The 17,609-nt window shown below is 35.0% G+C and overlaps 1 protein-coding gene across 3 annotated transcripts in view; it reads left to right on the top strand.

Moving 5' to 3' along the window:
- LOC116427659 (octopamine receptor beta-1R) overlaps positions 1–17,609 on the top strand; it is a 181,527-nt gene that overhangs the window by 19,860 nt on the left and 144,058 nt on the right. For all 3 annotated transcript variants that reach the window (XM_076372122.1, XM_031978253.2, XM_031978255.2), the window contains exon 3: positions 872–1,109. In XM_076372122.1, coding sequence (XP_076228237.1) covers positions 872–1,109 — 238 coding nt within the window. The remainder of the gene's footprint in view (positions 1–871; positions 1,110–17,609) is intronic.

Raw genomic sequence — 17,609 nt, 5'->3', positions numbered from 1 at the left:
ATAATTAAATGATGAATTTGTACTCATTAATATTTGTTAAGTTGTAATAGGCTAACGAAGAACTGTACTGAATAAATTAACTCCTTACCACATGATTTCTTTTACAACTCCATTCGCTAGAATTATTTTATCATTAATAATTTATTAGAAAAATAATAATTACTTACAAGCAATAACAATTAATTTAAACTAAAATGAATCGAGTGACATTTATGTCTGTTAACTTCCATCTGAGATCTTCGTCGTATTAATTATTCCACACTTTTGTTATTTTAATATTCTTTTTATTATTAATATTATAATTCATTACTATTAAATAAATCAAGTCAGTTAAGTCGTCATGTTAAACGATTATATATTAAGTATTCAATATTAAATATTAAATTATTTTAATATTTATATTTAACAGTTCTATAATATTATTGTTGGTAATGTAAACGCTTGTCACACTGCGTGTTCAGCTCCACAAGTCAAGAGAACCTATGTAGCTGGAGCAATTTCTGGTGAAGACTCGTCGTGTGTGTCCATGCCTAAAACTTTCTTAACACGTTGACTGCCACGAGAATTCTGAGTATTTTATATAATATTACTTGATCTTTCGCAATGAAGGAAAATGGTACTGGAATTGGTTATTAATAATTTGATATCATAGTTCTCGTATTACACTATTATTTAGTTACCCGTGTTATTGAATATTTTGATTCGACATCAGTATCCTTCGTATAATTGTCTTCAAACATTTTAGTACCTCTCGTCATTGGTGGCCACCATGGCGATCAACGTGTTAACTAACTGCGTACAATTCCCCTTTTTCTAATATCCAACAATTGTAATATTGAATGTTTTAATGGAATGAATTTGATCATTACAGATATGCTCGTTCGTGGTGAATAGGCCGTACGCTGTGATCAGCTCGTGTGTCTCGTTCTGGATCCCTGGCCTGGTGATGATAGTGATGTACTATAAGATTTACAAGGAGGCGGTCAGGCAAAGGAAGGCGCTCAGCAGGACATCGAGTAACATTGTCCTGAATAGTGTGCACCACCACAGGTCCTCGACCAGGCAACACCATCACCAACAGATGCTGCTCCAAGCGGCGGCCGAAACCGGTGAGCTCGCACTATACGTAGAACATATTTCAGCTCGACCATGGAGTTTCCTGGTAAATAACCGGGAGAAGCGTATTTGGCTTGTCTACTGGAAGCCATCTCTGTAGGAGCACCTACAGGTGCGACGAATTCACGTCCCCGACATGTTGAAACTGTAACAGAAACTACAATTTTTACGAATCAGAAGTAAACCGAGATTCTTTAACCCTTTGCATTCGGAAGTGTGTCGTTAGAAAAATTTAACATTCTTTGACGAGACGAAGACGATATTCTTTGAAATTAAATTGAAGGGAAATTATAAGTACATTGAGAAACAAAGCTATTTTATACCAATATTTCACGTGTCGAGGCGTTATACAAAGTTCAACATTAAATAGCAGATTTTATAGGTTTACTGCGTCTAATCAAGTGGTGACTGAGAGTCACCTCCCGAGTGCAAAGAGTTAAAATAGCAGAGGTGCATCTTTTGAAATAATGTACATGTGATTGGTAAATATTGGGAGTTGTATTTTACTTATTTCGAATCTTTAGAAGTTTTTGAGAAACGATAGGTGGATTATAAGGGGTTTCGTAAAATTTGCAGTTATTAATTATTAGAGGTTTTGTGGGAGGATTTGATTACATTTATGTTTAAGGAGATGGTGGAGTTAGGTTGATCTGATATAGTGAAGTGATCCTGTTGATGTTATTGTCTATAGTATTATGAGAAATTCTATAGACAAAATGGTTTTAGCGAAATATTCATTTTTGGATTTCAGATTTTGTGGAGAATGATTTAGGAATTTTTTGTAAAGATAATTAATATCTTTTGATATTATATTCATAAATAGGAATATAGATCTCAGAAATGGAATTTTCTTATTTTTAATCTAAGTGATAGTTCAAATTTTAGTGAGGATTAAATTGAACGTCCATTGTCCACCAGTTATTTTTAATCGAAGGATCAGTTTTTGGTTTCGGGAATTAATGGGGAGAATAATTTGCGTATTCTTGTCGCGACAGATAGTAAAATAATGAACAGTTTCGACGAGAAGAACCTTTGGCAGTTTTAATTAAAATTGATTAATAAGTCTCGTGCGATGAAGGGTTCCAACAGAATCTCTAGACAGTGGATGCATACGATTAAAGAATTAATTAAAGACGAATCCTCCACGTGATTTTCCTTTGTCTGAAAATTAGTTCTTTCTCGCTGGAAATTAAATAACATAGACATTATTACACAATAAGAAATTATTAATGGAGAAAATCGGAAGATTTATAAAATGTTAACTGTATTAAGATTTCTTAGACATTTTTAAAAGAAATAACGCATAATTTATGTAGAAATACTGGACGAAGGTAATTAAAGCTACCGACAATTCCGTGCAAAGTGTAAACATCTATTTAATGAGTTTTAATATTTTTCGACGAAAAATTGATCATTAATGGATTTACGATTAAATTGGCAGTGCCAAGTGAACTATACGAAAAGTCGCGTAAAAGCAGGAACTAATGACGATTCTTGATTGGACGGAGAAGCAAACTGTATTGCGTAGTTTAATTAAAACTTCGAACTACCCGATACGTAAAACGTTTCATTTACAGTCGTCGATAAATCTTTTACCAGAAACGATGAAATCTGTGTCGTTGTGCACGGAGCTTATTAAATCAAAAGTTTTAATTAATCAACGGTATCAGGAGTTAGGTTCGTTGATGAATGATTAACAGATTAAACGCGAAGAGGCGGTTTAATCATCGGAAAATTCGATTCAAACGATCAAAGGATTAATTAGTTGATGGTAAACATCGAAGATGCTTTTGAATAATTTCATACGTAAAGGTTTCTTTTCATGTTCAATGAAATGCGTGCATCAAACCTTTAAGTTTCTTTCGTTGTTAATGATAATAAATTAAATAATCTTAATAATCGTAGTAGGATTCATCAGATAGTAATTTAATAATTTAATGGATTAAATAATTTTGAAAATTTTAGTGGAATTTATCACATAGTAATTTAATAATTAAATTCATTAAAATATTTTGAAAATCTTAGTGTGATTTATTAGATAGTAATTTAATAATACAATGGATTAAATAATTTTGAAAATTTTAGTCAGATTTAACAGATATGACATGACAAAATCTATAAAAAAATTGCTTGATCAGTACTGGAGATTCTGAAGGGTAATTCTACGAGTAAAAATAAGTAAAAAATCAGGAACGATGAAATTGTGATTTCAGCTTCATTTTCAAGCTATTAACGATGAAAAATCTCTTGACACGATATGCCAATAGTGTCACGCGTGAGGCAGGTCAGCACGAGCGTGGGCAATGGCGTAGCCTGTGAGGGACAGTGACGGAGAGCTGACTCACGAAACACCATCGGCATATTTTAATTACTCTTGACTTAATTTCTCATTGTCATCACTCTTCATATTCATTCTATGTTATAGAACATTATATTGTTACAAAAAATTCTGATCACTCATCGCCTGAAGAACAATCGTCACTTCTTTAATGAACAATAATATAAAATCAATATCACAACAGTCACAATATAAAATCAAATAAAACAAACTATATAGAAATACACAAAAACCGGCAATTAAATAATCACAAATTGAGAATCATCAAATATTTATAAAAATGACAATATATTTTTTCGATTTCTGCCCATATTCATTACAATTATTCAAGTGAAATTATTTATTTTTTAAATCATTTCAGATATTTAACACTTTAACAATCTCAGTAACCACGAATTCGAAACGCTAAAACCCGTCGACTTTACAGGTGCAGTGGTTCTAGTGTTAAACTAGAATGAACCGAATATTGCTGGATGTACGAGATATAAAAAAGATACTAGAGCGACCGTTATAAAGAATCTCGACACTTTAATTTCTGCCTTATTGAGAAAACGGTTTCGACTGCATAGAAATTTTCATGAGTGCCTATTTGACAGTCAAAGTGTTACGGTAAACGTTCGAGCACGCCGTAGGAAAGGTGAAAAAGTGAAACGACCTCGCCTCCTTCGTGTTATCGACGCGCGTAACTCGATTACGCAAGGCGGTAATCTATCGCGCGGTTAATCGTCTTACGATCCGCACGCGCCGCGGTCTTCAGCCGCGTTCTTCAGCGAGCTAATATCGCATGATCGCGATTCTTTCTAATAACGGCGTCCATGAAGGAACGCGGAAGCGGCGAACGCTCGCCCGTGAAATCCTCTTATTTCGTTAAGCTGTAATACCGCGCGGAAGAGCCGCTCGTGCCGGGAATACCGAAGAAAATGCAGTTTCCGACGGTCTTTGTGAGATACTAGCCCTTCTCTCGCGTCGTCCAACGAGGCATCGCGTTGTGTAATAACTAATAACAGTGTTATTGGTATTTATGCATTATATGGACTACATTTCGTGCTTAAGAAATGAAATGTATTAATAATAATAGCAATAATAGTGATGATAATAATAATAATAAAATATTAATAATGTTATGGTATTAAATAAATACTAAGATAGACGTTACCCAAATGACTGACCAGCGCGACCTTCAATTAGGAAACAAAAGTTATCTGTATAATACGTAAGTATATTAACTCTTAATGATAGAGGTTTCTATTAACACTTTGCGAACGAGACTGCCTTAAACTTGTAACATTTATTTTTATAAAATGCTGAATTATGCATCAAAGACTTAAATACTAAGAGGAAAAACTATATGTCAGTTTCTCGTTAGTTGAGTAATTAGATTATTCATTTGCAGTTCTCGAGGTTGGATATCGAAGTTTGAAGTCGCCATTATGACGACATTCGATCACAAAAAGTTAATGTACATTTAATGGCAGGTATGCGCCATTTTTCTTGGGTTTCAGACATTTCTGAAATGATTCAGATTATAATATAGAAAGATGATAACCCAATAATATTTCATTACATTTTATTCCATTTTCTAAGAATTTAATTATGATTTATGAATTTCATTATCATTGCGAATAAACAGAACTGTCAAAGGCCACTTCCGATCAGTTTAGATCCAACGCTGTTATTTCTCTGCTTCATGGAACTAACAATACAGAAAAAGATTAAATGAATCTGAACGTATTGCTGTTACACCCTAACACAACGGTATTTTTATTTTCAATCTTCTTCTCATTAACATTTTTAAGTTTATTTTGTAATACTGCGAGGATATCAATGTTTAAAAACTGCATTCGAATGACAGAGCATCTCATAGAGGGAAAACAAATATGGAAGAATTAAACATCTGTTGTAGAGTGATAGTTGTTAACCCTAGCCAACGCTGGAAAAAATATTTGAATGATCCACACAAGCGCGTGCTTGATAAAAAAGAAAAGAAAAATTTTCCATCGTTCAACGAGACGCGTGAAACCCGTCGCGCCGCCATTTTCTTTGCGTCGTACCGGAAACAACGCGCTTTCAGAATCCTTCCCGATACGCTCGAGCAACTGCGCGACTCCGTTCGTTATTATTCTCAGCATTCTGCTTTGCCATCGCATCTTGAAGGAGCTGCGACCTCTTTCGAAGACCTTCGAGAAACAATCGCAATGGAAATGGCGTGGAGTGCGAGCGTTAGCGGGTATTGTCGAACAATTGATTTTGACTAGTACATTGTCAGCCGAAAGTTTGAGGATTGGTCGTTGGTTTTTGGTGAAATTTTATCGCGTTGGGAACCTTTTGTTGGCTCAAAGCTTCTTAAACGTTTGTAGAAGTTGCTATCAATTCTGTCTTCGATATTCTTGCACTTTTAGGTTTATAATCGTCTTTCATACTTATCTAACCGTCAGCGCTCCAGCTGATTTTGTAACCTACCAGCAACTCCAAGCCATTTTCATAGTGCCCCTCGTGGAAATGGAAAAATGTTATAACATTGGTTATTAAATGGAACATGATATAACATTGGTTATAATATAACATTTTTTAGATGTTTGATTGTTCTTCTAGGAACAAAATTCACGTATGTGGTAAATATAATAATCTTAGGTTAGATTTTTCAACTTTGTTCACTAAAACATTTGATACTATACATGGTGTCTTAGTAGAGTGTACACAGTGCAAAGGGTTAATGTTAGAACAATCAAATAGGTGAAATTAAATGGACTTCTCGAAGGATAAAATATTTCAAGAGGAAATGTAATCTTTACTGAAATTCTCTTCTTCAAGGATCCATCCTCCCAATTTCGAATTTTCACGATTGCTATTAAAAAGATCGAAATGCATGAAAACAGTAATGATATCTTCAAATCGTACGCATTTTTTTGCGTCACTTTCTCTGGGTCCAATATCGACGAATGTAATTTGAATATTCATTATGCACGAGACACCCAGTATACAACGGTAAGATGAAAATGATCAGGCCGAGCATCGAATATTCAGGACGAGCCGTTGTTCTCCAGAAAAACACGTGAACGTTGAAGTTTGCAATTGCATTTTGATCGACAACCGCTGCGGTTTACAATTAAGGGAGGCCGATTGAAAGCGGTCGAAATGGTTGAACCGATTAAATGGGATTCCGCGGTCTCGTGATAAAATCGCGGTTTTCGGCTATTTTCGTTGGCATCAATGGGGACCATAATTGGTTTGGTATGGCTTCCGGAAATTACAAACGATTGGAAAAACTGATCGATCTCCGGGTCCCGTTCGACTCGTGACGACCATTGTTCAACGCGGGAGAAATGTCCAACGTTCGAATTAATGTTAAGCGGTTCACCGTTTTGCAATATCCAGCGAAGAGTATTTTTATAGTGATTAAAATTTGGTGTTTCATTTGACGGGATGAAACGGCGATTGAAACAGAAGGAAATTGAAACAGAAGGAAATTGAAACAAAGTTTTACCATTTATTACCTCTATCGATCGCTGTCGCTATAATGATTATTATTAAATCATTTAACATCAGATGTTGCTTCGCGTTAAAATTATTTATAAACACGACGCGAGTAAATGTGGTGGAGATCAAATGATAGTAGATTGGAAATTGAAATACGAAATGAGTATGTCCATCTAATGGATCGATTCGATGGATAAAAAGACGTGGTTCGACAGAAGTTTTAAGACGAAATATTCATTAATTCATTTACGTTGTGTGAATAAACGAGAAAAATGTAATTATATCGAACGACGATTGCTGATATTACTACGAAGTAGCGATCGTTTCCTTTCGTTTAATTAATCCGTTCTTTGAAACGCGTGAAATAAATTATTGAGTTTCCCAGAATAAATAATGCAACGATGATGAAATATAAATTTAATGGATATTCTGTACATGTGATTAAAATACACATTCGTTTCTAACTGATTCTCCTTTAATTAGAAAATAATCATCAGATTTCTGGAGTTGAGTAATGTTAAATGGCACCGGCTCGATGAATAAATTGCAGCGACTGAAATAACGCTGGTGTATGTGCAACACATCATTCCCATACTCGTTCCTTCGATATCAATGGCGATCGCGTTGAAGAGACTGGTCAAAGCACACAGAATTCATTTATAATTAGTCCCGGAAGCAAGTAATGGCCCTTTTACAGTTATTATCGAGCGTCGAACAATAACAAACCGTTGGTTATCTTGGATTATCAGTCTACCCATTTGCATAATGGATGCGTTTCGATTCAGTGACAATCTCATAATTCTTGAATCAATTCGAATGTATCACGTGACCATTTCGCTGATAGGAAACGCTGTTAACGTTTTAGGTCTCAAATGAAAGCCTTTGGTACAAATACATTTATTTTCACGGTATAAGTTAATTAATTTATACAAATATTTGTTATTATATTTATTTATTACATTATTATTATTTATTGTATTATTAATAAAAATTTTCATAAAAAATGATAACTGTCAGAAACGTAGGTTAGTTATTACTGGATCGTGTTTGTATTAGTGGCTTCGCCGTAAATTCATTGATTCACGTTTTACTCATGTTGAAATATGTGATTTGAAGGCGCTGCCACCGGGAACTAAGGGGTTAAACGAGAATTAAAACGCGAACCGAACATTCTGTCACCTGGACAGGATGTGAGCGTGACGATCGTAAAATGTATAACACGTTTTTTCAGTTATTTAATGGATATATATTGCCGTCCGTTGATACAAAGGAGTAAGCAGTCGCCGATTAAAAATCAAATCGACGATATTTCCAGCGATTATTGTCATATACGCGATTAAATAAATGGCTAATAAATGTATATTTAAAATCGTGTTCATTTAACGTCCGCGCGAAAGGAATGAAATACTTGCACGATTAAATGAAATGTTTTATCGACATGAATGGAGATTGATACACACTTGTATATTTACAGAATTTATTTTTATCACTCTATCCGCGTGGTTGATAACGCAGTTCGTAAATTGAAAGTGATCATGGAGGTTTATACGTTAATATGATTTATTACGGTTTTATATATTTCCTACAATTTTATTTTATTAATGTCTTTTATTCTGGAGTAATTATAAAAATAGTTAAACCTATACAGAATTATTTTTATACTTTTACAGGAATCCTTATAGACACTCTTAGACGTAATATAATCTAAACTACTTATTTATTATATTTTCTATACAATCCTACACAACTTCTAAATTTTCATTTTGAAATTTCATACGTATTTGCAATACGCTTATTATTAATATCAAGTAATTAAAAACTTAGGAAATAAATTTACAGTTGTAAAGAGATAGTGAATTTCGTATTCAATTTGTTTTCCCTTTAATTCTCTCTTCGAGGAAGAGATTAGATGGCCAAAAAAGGACTTCCGAATAATTGATTTATTACATTAATTGAAAAACTGAAAAAATAATGAATAATCTCTCTTTATATTTAAGTTTCTCCTGGATAAACTTTAGACGATCAAAAAATATTCCCAAACAGTTACCACCGAGTCTGGATCGTACAGTCAAAGCACTCGGATTCCTCTGTAGCGGGTTCATCGACGCTACCCACAATAAACGTTTATAAATCGCTTCCAACGCAGATTGTTTCGTTCCTGGCTGGGGTAGAAAGCGAGAGTCGGCCGCTCGAAGCGCGACCATTAGTTGACACAATCGAACAAACGGCCGCGTCAAATATTCACTGATCAAACGCGGGTATCGTTCGACAGTATCGAAAGGTCAGTCGATCGAGAGGGGACAAAAAGGCATTAGTGTAAACTCGCGTGTCCGTTTGCGTGGCTGCAAAAGGCGGTTGTCAAAAGGTTTGCGTTGTCACTTGTCTTATTTTATACATTTTTTTTTGTTCATCGGGAAGGATTTTGTTCCATTACTTCACCGAGAAATATTATTCGCAGCTTTTTTCGTAGTCTAACGGTGACGGTTTCCTTTTTTGTATAAAAGTTATCGGATGTCAGAGAATCTGATTGGATTAATTAATTTGCAACAGTTTTTTGGAATGTTTTGATTTTAAACGAATTCAACGAGTTAACGGAAACACAGTTCATTCGATTTTCCTTGAATCGTTCAATTTTTTATTATATTCTCTTCGTATTTGTGATAATGTATCAAGATGATGTGAGTTTTTTATATATGGATATTGATCATTGAAAAAATTATTTAGTTAACACAAATCTCATCTATGTATATTGTAATATACATTAATTCTGCCTCGAAAAAGTTCAAAAGCTTAAAAACTCGTCATTTCGAGGTTAAAATAGAAAATTAAAATCTCCTTTACCCATAGGTGAACGGCACTATTCTGTTTCCTCCATATGAATTTACACTCAAGCAAAGTAACGAAAACAACGAAGAACACTGAATCGAATAAAATTCAAATCTGAAAGGAATCGCCGTAACAATATGCATCATACGTAACTGTACATAAATATGAATTAAACGTTCAAATCAACACAAACATAATCACGCCACAAAAATATCATTGAATGATCTTAACGTCCAACACACACCAGACAATCCCAAAATTTGTCCAAAAACGTCCCACGCTGCCGAGAAACGAAGCAGCTTCGACCGAGTTCATTGTCAATCAACGCTGCCACTGGTAACGCTGCTGGGAAGCGCGGCTCTTACGTGGGACGGATGAACAAATAAAGAAAAGCGTGGTCGTGAAACGACTATAAAGATCGCAAGAAACAGTCGAAAACGGTAAACAGGAAAGGAGCCATGCTTGATTCTGCGTCGCCTTTAATGACCGGTCATTAATAACAGCGCGGTACGTGTCGGAAATTTATGAGCGCGCCTGTTCAACTGCAGTTGCAACGAAATTACGAATCGACTGCAAGCATCCCCCTCCCCTCCCCCTGTCCCGCCATCTCTCGCGCCGCGGCGCACACAGAATATGCCGGCCAGCTGACCTTGACCCTTAAACGTTACCCTGTCATTGCTGCCATTTCGTTCTGGCAAGGACGTTAAATCAGAAAAAACAGGGGGCGAACCGTGGGGGGGGGGGGAGGCAGAAGTTGAAAATAGTAATGGGTGCTCGATTCTCCCTCCCACTCCGCGAATTTTTGCGCAATTTCATTTCCATGCGGGGACCCGAATTGTTTTAAGTACCGATTTAGTCGACAAACATTCGAAAATGTTGGCAGAGTTGGAAGCAGTGATGGGTTCGAACCGGCGTCGGTGGATAATTGTTTCAGTGAATCTGAATCGCGCGGACCGCTGTTCGTTGAGCATTTTGTGCTTGGTGTGGAGGTTCTTAAAAAACGTTGAATTTGTATCGAGAGTTGAGAGTTGAGATTTGTCGTCGGATGTTGTTTCGTTTGACGATCGGAGGTTTCGGATGATTTGATGATGGTTCGAGTGGTTATATTTGGTATGTCGCTTTATTTGCAAGAAGGAATGTTAATGGTGGTTGCGTCTTTTTATATTCAGATTTTAGTAAATTATGAGCATTCCGGGGTTTTGGAAGGTTTAATTGTAATTTATACTATGATTCCGATTTTCACTGTAATAGGAACATTAGAATTCTAAAATGCTTGCAATCTTTCTGAAATAGTGTATTCGATGTTTCAGAGTTTTAACACGTTGAATGCCACTTGATTTCACAGGGCAAAGTACACGAAATGGAAAAAATATAATAATAAATCATTTGATTGAATTAATTAGTATTATTACACGTTTAGTCTTTAGCTGAATATCATCGTATTAGGTAGCATTATTTATAATAAATGTTTTCAAACAATCATCGTTTAATTGAGTGAAACATAGTATTTCGATTTGGTTTGGGTCACCGGTGACCCTCATAGCATTCAACGTTCTAATATATTAGAGAGGTTAATTGAAACTGTAAAATTTTTTTAATATTCTTATATCTTCCACTGAACTATAAATTCATGTTGATATAACTCAAATGAATATAGTTTCTTTGTAATCATTATTAACCCTTTGGACTCGAGGGGTGACTTAAAATCATCACTTGATTTGATACAGCAAAACTATGAAGTTGAATATTTAGTATTTCAAATTAATCCTTGTATTGCTATAGGAAATATTTAAATAAAATAGCTCGGTTAATTTATCTGTGAATTATCGTTAATTTAGTTTCAAACAGTGTCGTATGTATCTCGTAAAAAATTTTAAGTATTTCCAATAAAATACTTTCGACCGTGAAGGATTAACTTTTCGAAAGTGTCACCAATTTTCCACATTGTTTGAACACGCGAGTAGTTCGAATCCGTCGCTTGCCGCAGCCGGAGGTCGCTAGTAGTGGCGGATCGCATAGATCAGCCATAAGATTTCCTGTGTCTCGACCGATGGCCTTGACCTCGCGCAATCCCACATCATCGCCAGCGTTCGAGTTGAATGGTGGCTTGCAGAATGAAAACGGAGGGTTGGGTGGCCGTGGAAGGTCAGGGTGACAGTTATCAACGGTTTACTTTTAGTTTTGGAACGCTGCGGACGAACTTCCGTCGTACAAAATTGTTTCGATTTCCATCAGACGGAAGAACGTAACTTCTGAACTCCCTGCAAGAAAAATATGAAGTAAAATTGGAGAAGCTTTTCTTGCAACCAAAACGACAAAAAGCATCGCGTCATTCGTTTCGAATTTCTTTTAGAAATATGAAACTTTGCAATTTAGCGTCTTCGCCAATTTCGTGGGAAAAGCATGTACAAATTGCGTCATCATTATTTCCCTTTTTAATCCATGTTTGTAATTCAGTATTCTTACTTTAATAAATATTTGTTGTATTTAGGAATTTATGTTTACAGCGTCATGTTTATGAACAATGTTTTTAAATGACTTCGAAGCTCGGTAATTTCATTTATGAACTTCACTCAACTAATATTGCTTTCACGAGGGCAGACTACTCAGAATACTTCGGTCGACCGCAGAGCAGCAATTAACAGCTCAGTACTCGGTTATTAATGGCGGAACTGCTTCTAAGATGAAACATTTTGTACCGAAGATACTGAGAAGACTGGCTGTATATTCTCATATTTTTGTTGACACTTGTTTCTCAGGCATGAAAATTTCTTTCCGAGAACTGTAATCGTGACAAATGGCAAAAGCAATAAACTATTATGTGTCATAATTTTATTTTTAAATAAACATCTTCAATATTACGTTCACAATGCAGGATAAATGGTTTTACAATTAATTAAGAAAACTATAGTAACAATAAATCATAATTTTAACGTCTATACATTACTAAATAACATTGAATGTCTTTAAAATGATAACACGTCTTATAAACGTCACCAGCTGACTTTCTAAATGAACTAAAAACCGTGCTTAAAACTACTAGCTAAACAAAAGGGAAAAATACAAAAGAGAATGAACAAGTAGTACAAGTAACGCATTCAGAGTGCACTCAATAAAAGTAATTCATTCTGAAAATAAACGAGCAATGCGCGCAAGTGCATTATTAAAAATGGCCTTCCGCCCCTAGCGAGCGTGGTTGTGGAGGAAATATAGCAATCTGAAATTTGTTTTATTGACAGTGAACATTAATTTCCATTCTGCCTTGAAAAGTCAATGTTTTGCGCGGTTCACGGCGCCGGTCCTTGAGCGTTGAAGCTGTGAAAGGAAACAGTGGAGAGTACAGATGCGAATTCCGGATTCCGCAACAATTAGCAAAGCCCTCGGCGTCAGACGTTGATAAATTACAGTTCAGCAGCCACCGCCTTCAAACGGGCGAATAGCATTGTAGGATTATTCATACGCTTTTACAATAAATTGGTCGGTTCTGCGTGATTCGTTATTGTTCAAGCGAAATCTCGCGCCAGGCCGGGCCATTGTTGCCCATCGAATTTTGCTTCCGACTTTGGTTTCTCGTATCGAACAATTCGATTAATAAGCATAAATGAAAGGAACAAGTTTCTGGTAACACGGTTTCTGCTATGAACAATGAGACTTTTCCCAATACCTCACCATTCATCCTTGCCTGGATGTGGTCTGGTTAATACTTTGCAAAGTTGGATCGATATCGACATCCAATTAATCCAGTGACAAGTTTTTTAACGAATGTTGTTACAATATTCTATGTATTATAATTGCATCTGACAAATTCAGTAGAAATAGTTTGTTTTTTAATATGGAAACGTGAACTTTGTTTGGCACGCACGATTTATAATGGTTGCTCCTGTAATATTATTATTAATTAGTTTTACTATATTCTAATAAATATAAATTATTCAAATTTCCTTTTTAAATATAATCATTTATTTTTCATTCTTCCCGCAACCAAATTTACACCCCTTCTATACAAACGGTCCACACATTTTATAACACGTAATTCAAGAATAAAAGTTTCCTATCAAACTACGCTAATCCACTATACTTTCCAACTACGATTATTTACTTCCTCCATTCTTTCCACAATCAAATGTACACCCCTTTCGCAACAAACATTCCGCGAATTTATAATCAGCGTGCACAACGGTCGAACAAAAAAAGAAATCGCAGGAAGGTCTTTCGAGCAATTAAGATCGATTCGCCCCCGCACTCGCGATTTCCACCCCGTCGATCTCGCCAGCATGGGGTAGGGAGGGGAGCAGCATAGATCGACACGTAACGCTCTTGATATTTACAGCGGACTGTTTTCAAATATGTATATCGCTTTATACTCGAATTGACAAGTGGGACGATCGATATTCAGAGGTGGTGCTGTGAGTGCGGTGCTGTGAGTGCACCCAATCCCCTCTCCACCATCTTCTCTGCCGACTCAGTCGGTCTGTTTCTATTAGAGGTCCCCATTTCACGTGTACACACCTAAATACACGTGCATGCGCACGTGTGGTAGATGAATGCGGATCTCAATGCGTGAAATATTTAATTCACGGTTAGCCGTGCGATTCCATTAAGACCTCTACACACGTTGTAACATGATGGCATTGAAAAGTTTTTTTCAATTTTTGTATATGAACGTATGAACGTATCGTATGAAAAGTGAAAGAATTCATGCGACAGGTTGTACGAAAATTCAGAAAGTTCAAATGTTCATATAGTACAAAGAATCAGAAAGGTCATAGGTTTATATTGTATTAAAGGCGATGCATGCATTGAAAATTGTTTTAACGCGCTGCCAGCGTTTATTTCGGTGAGGACCTCGTCAATTGTAATATTTTATTCAATCCGATAAATCTGAGCAAAATATCGAAAAATGAAACTGGAACGGTTTATTGAGTTCCTAAATATAATGTCGTAGCTTATAACTTTAAATAACAATATCTATAAGATTAATTTCATTCGCTTTATGTCAAATATAACATTGCGCTCATCAAAAGTATTTGACGCTGATAGCGAATGTATTAATGTGTATGGTGTTTACATACGTGTTTATGTGTATTGAAATACATGTATGTAAACCGTGAACAGTTAAACACTAAGTTTCGTTTGATCTTGAAAATCGTGGAGAAGGAACAAATCTTGATGGAAATGTATATAGACAGATCTAATGTAGAAGTAGGAAGAATTTGATTGACTGATTTCATGACAACGATATTTAGCCATTTGTGTTCTAAAATCTGTATTGAAATTATTATTTTCAAAATTATTCTTCCCCTGTATTCAAATTATTTCCCAAATTATTCTTCACCTCTATTCAAATGATTACTTCTCAAATGATTCTTCATCTATATTCAAATTATTACTTTCCAAGTTATTCTCCTGTATTCAAATGATTACTTCTCTAATTATTCTTTACCTGTATTCAAATGATTACTTTTTTAATTATTCTTCACCTGTATTCAAATGATCACTTATCATTTTTTCTAGATACTCCTTGTACGTTTTGTTATCAAGTTAATAAGTTATTAATCGTCCGCAAAAGACCATTAGAAAGTTTCTTCTAGCAACAAACACAAAGACAAAGACTCTTCTAGCCTTCTAGGGGTCAATATGAATTTCACATGCCAGGTGTGCACGTCAATTTTAGTTCACGTTCAAAATTGAGAGCTCTAATTCCTAATAGTTTTGCAGCCGTATTCTGCAGACTTTCAAAGGTCCGACCAACACGAATTAAATGGGAATAAGTGCGCTGACCGAATAGCTGACTTTCGGTTCGGACGATGCCCGATGGGAAGGAAATCGATTTCACCTATCGGCTGCGACGCTGATTGCGCGCTTCGAAAGGATTTGTTAGGCTGACTCACTGATACTGGTTGACAAGTCGACGGATACGCTCGTTAGCGATCCGAATTTCTGATATTCCTGATTAGTGGTCGGAACGGCGACTTCCATGTTGATGTTGATTACAGAATTAAAATTTTGACTTTGATATTATGAAGTACTTGGTACAGAGACTTTAATGTTGCTTTGATCAGGGAGTTGAAATAACGATTTTGATTTTGATATTGGTTAGTGTTTGAAACAGAGATTTTGATTTTGATTTGTGTTTGAAATAGAGATTTTGATTTTGATGTTGATTAGAGAGCTAAATTAATGATTTTGATTTTGATATTGATTAGCGTTTGAAAGAGAGATTTTAATGTTGATATTGCTTAAAAGATTGGAATTAATGATTTTGATATTGATTAGAGAGTTGAAATAATGATCTTGATTTCGATATTGATTGGGGATTGGAATTAAAGTAAATTTCTTGCCATATAAAGTAGAAAAGCCATTATTTTAAAATCAGTTATTTGTATTACGTTTTTATTATGAATATTTGAGTTATTTATGACATATTCTGTTTAAATAACATTTACAATTTTCTTCGTGGAATGCCAGGAACTACATTTAAATACTTTTATTTTTGAATTATCGGTACAACATTCGTTACCCCCAATCATGGAAAATATTTCATTCACGAATTCTTGTGAAATATTTTTTGGTACAATTAGTGAAAAATATTTATCGATCAGAGGTATTCATGAATAAATATTCCGGAAGTATTTTTGCAATTCGGTACCGCCTTTTATTACTTTTATATGCATTCTGAAATGTATACGCTCCGCATTTTGATTTTATTTGCATCTTGTTAACGAAACATTTCGCATCTGTTCTCCAGTGAATGGGGAATGGATATAATAATAACGTTCCGAGAATTTAAAGGAAAAATCAGGAAATTCAGATTAGAGTGCGGAAACTTTCGCCGTTAAAATACTATCAGCCACCAAGAACTTTGATTATTTAGTTCTTATTAAATTTTCTATATTATTCATACAAAGTAATTTAATGGATTTTCAAAACAAATTTACATTTTATAAATTAACATTATCGAAGTAAAAGTGTAAACCTTAAAGTAACGAGGAACCATTTAAATTTAAAATACATCTGTAATTAATCAAATGAAAAAACCAAACAATAGATTAACATGTGTATTTAATACATATGTTTTCGATTATTTCTTCTGTACCTTCTGTTTTATATATACAGTGTGTTAATTTTAACTCAAACACCTGAATTATTTCCTGTTATCGAAAGTAAGAAAAAATTGACCGAATTGGATGTTTAAATGAGATTCCTTTTATCACCATGTGTATACTGCTTAGTGATTTTTTCTTATTTTCAATAGTAGGCAATAATTTAGGTGCTTGATTAACATTTACATCCTGTACACATGTCTCCAAGAAAGCAAAGGAAATCGAAAATTTACTTTCTATTACAAATAACTCGAAGTTTGATCGATCTGGCGGTTACGTGCTCATGTAGACGATACGGTGATCGAAACAGAAAATCGAATCGCAGTGTTCGACCGCAGATGCGTACGTGATTTTCGAGTCGTTTTAGCTGGCGGTTCATCCGATACTTTCAATATTTGCGCTCGCGGTGCTTGGTTTAAATCAATAATATTGATTGCGCGCAAACACTAGTGGATTGTAATCAGAGCCATACCAAGTTCGAATCAACTGTTCCTAGGAACCTATGAATTTTCCAACGTTACCGCGTTATACAGGGAAAAAAGTCAACTTGCAGTGACTGTGCACATATTTCACTTGTTCAGTTTTGGCAGTCAACGTTCTCTTTGATTGAACAAAGAAATGTGAACAAACCAATACAACATACAAATCGAAAGTTTTCAATTTGATAATTGTAAAGTCTGCTCTACACATATATTATGTTGTAATTGATCAATTATTAAAAATATCGATATCAAATCAGTAATAGCAAT

This window comes from Nomia melanderi, chromosome 1 (assembly GCF_051020985.1).
Source record: "Nomia melanderi isolate GNS246 chromosome 1, iyNomMela1, whole genome shotgun sequence".
Taxonomy (NCBI): Eukaryota; Metazoa; Arthropoda; class Insecta; order Hymenoptera; family Halictidae; genus Nomia; species Nomia melanderi.
Note: the sequence above shows the minus strand (reverse complement) of the source record. Positions and strands in the feature narration are given on the sequence as shown.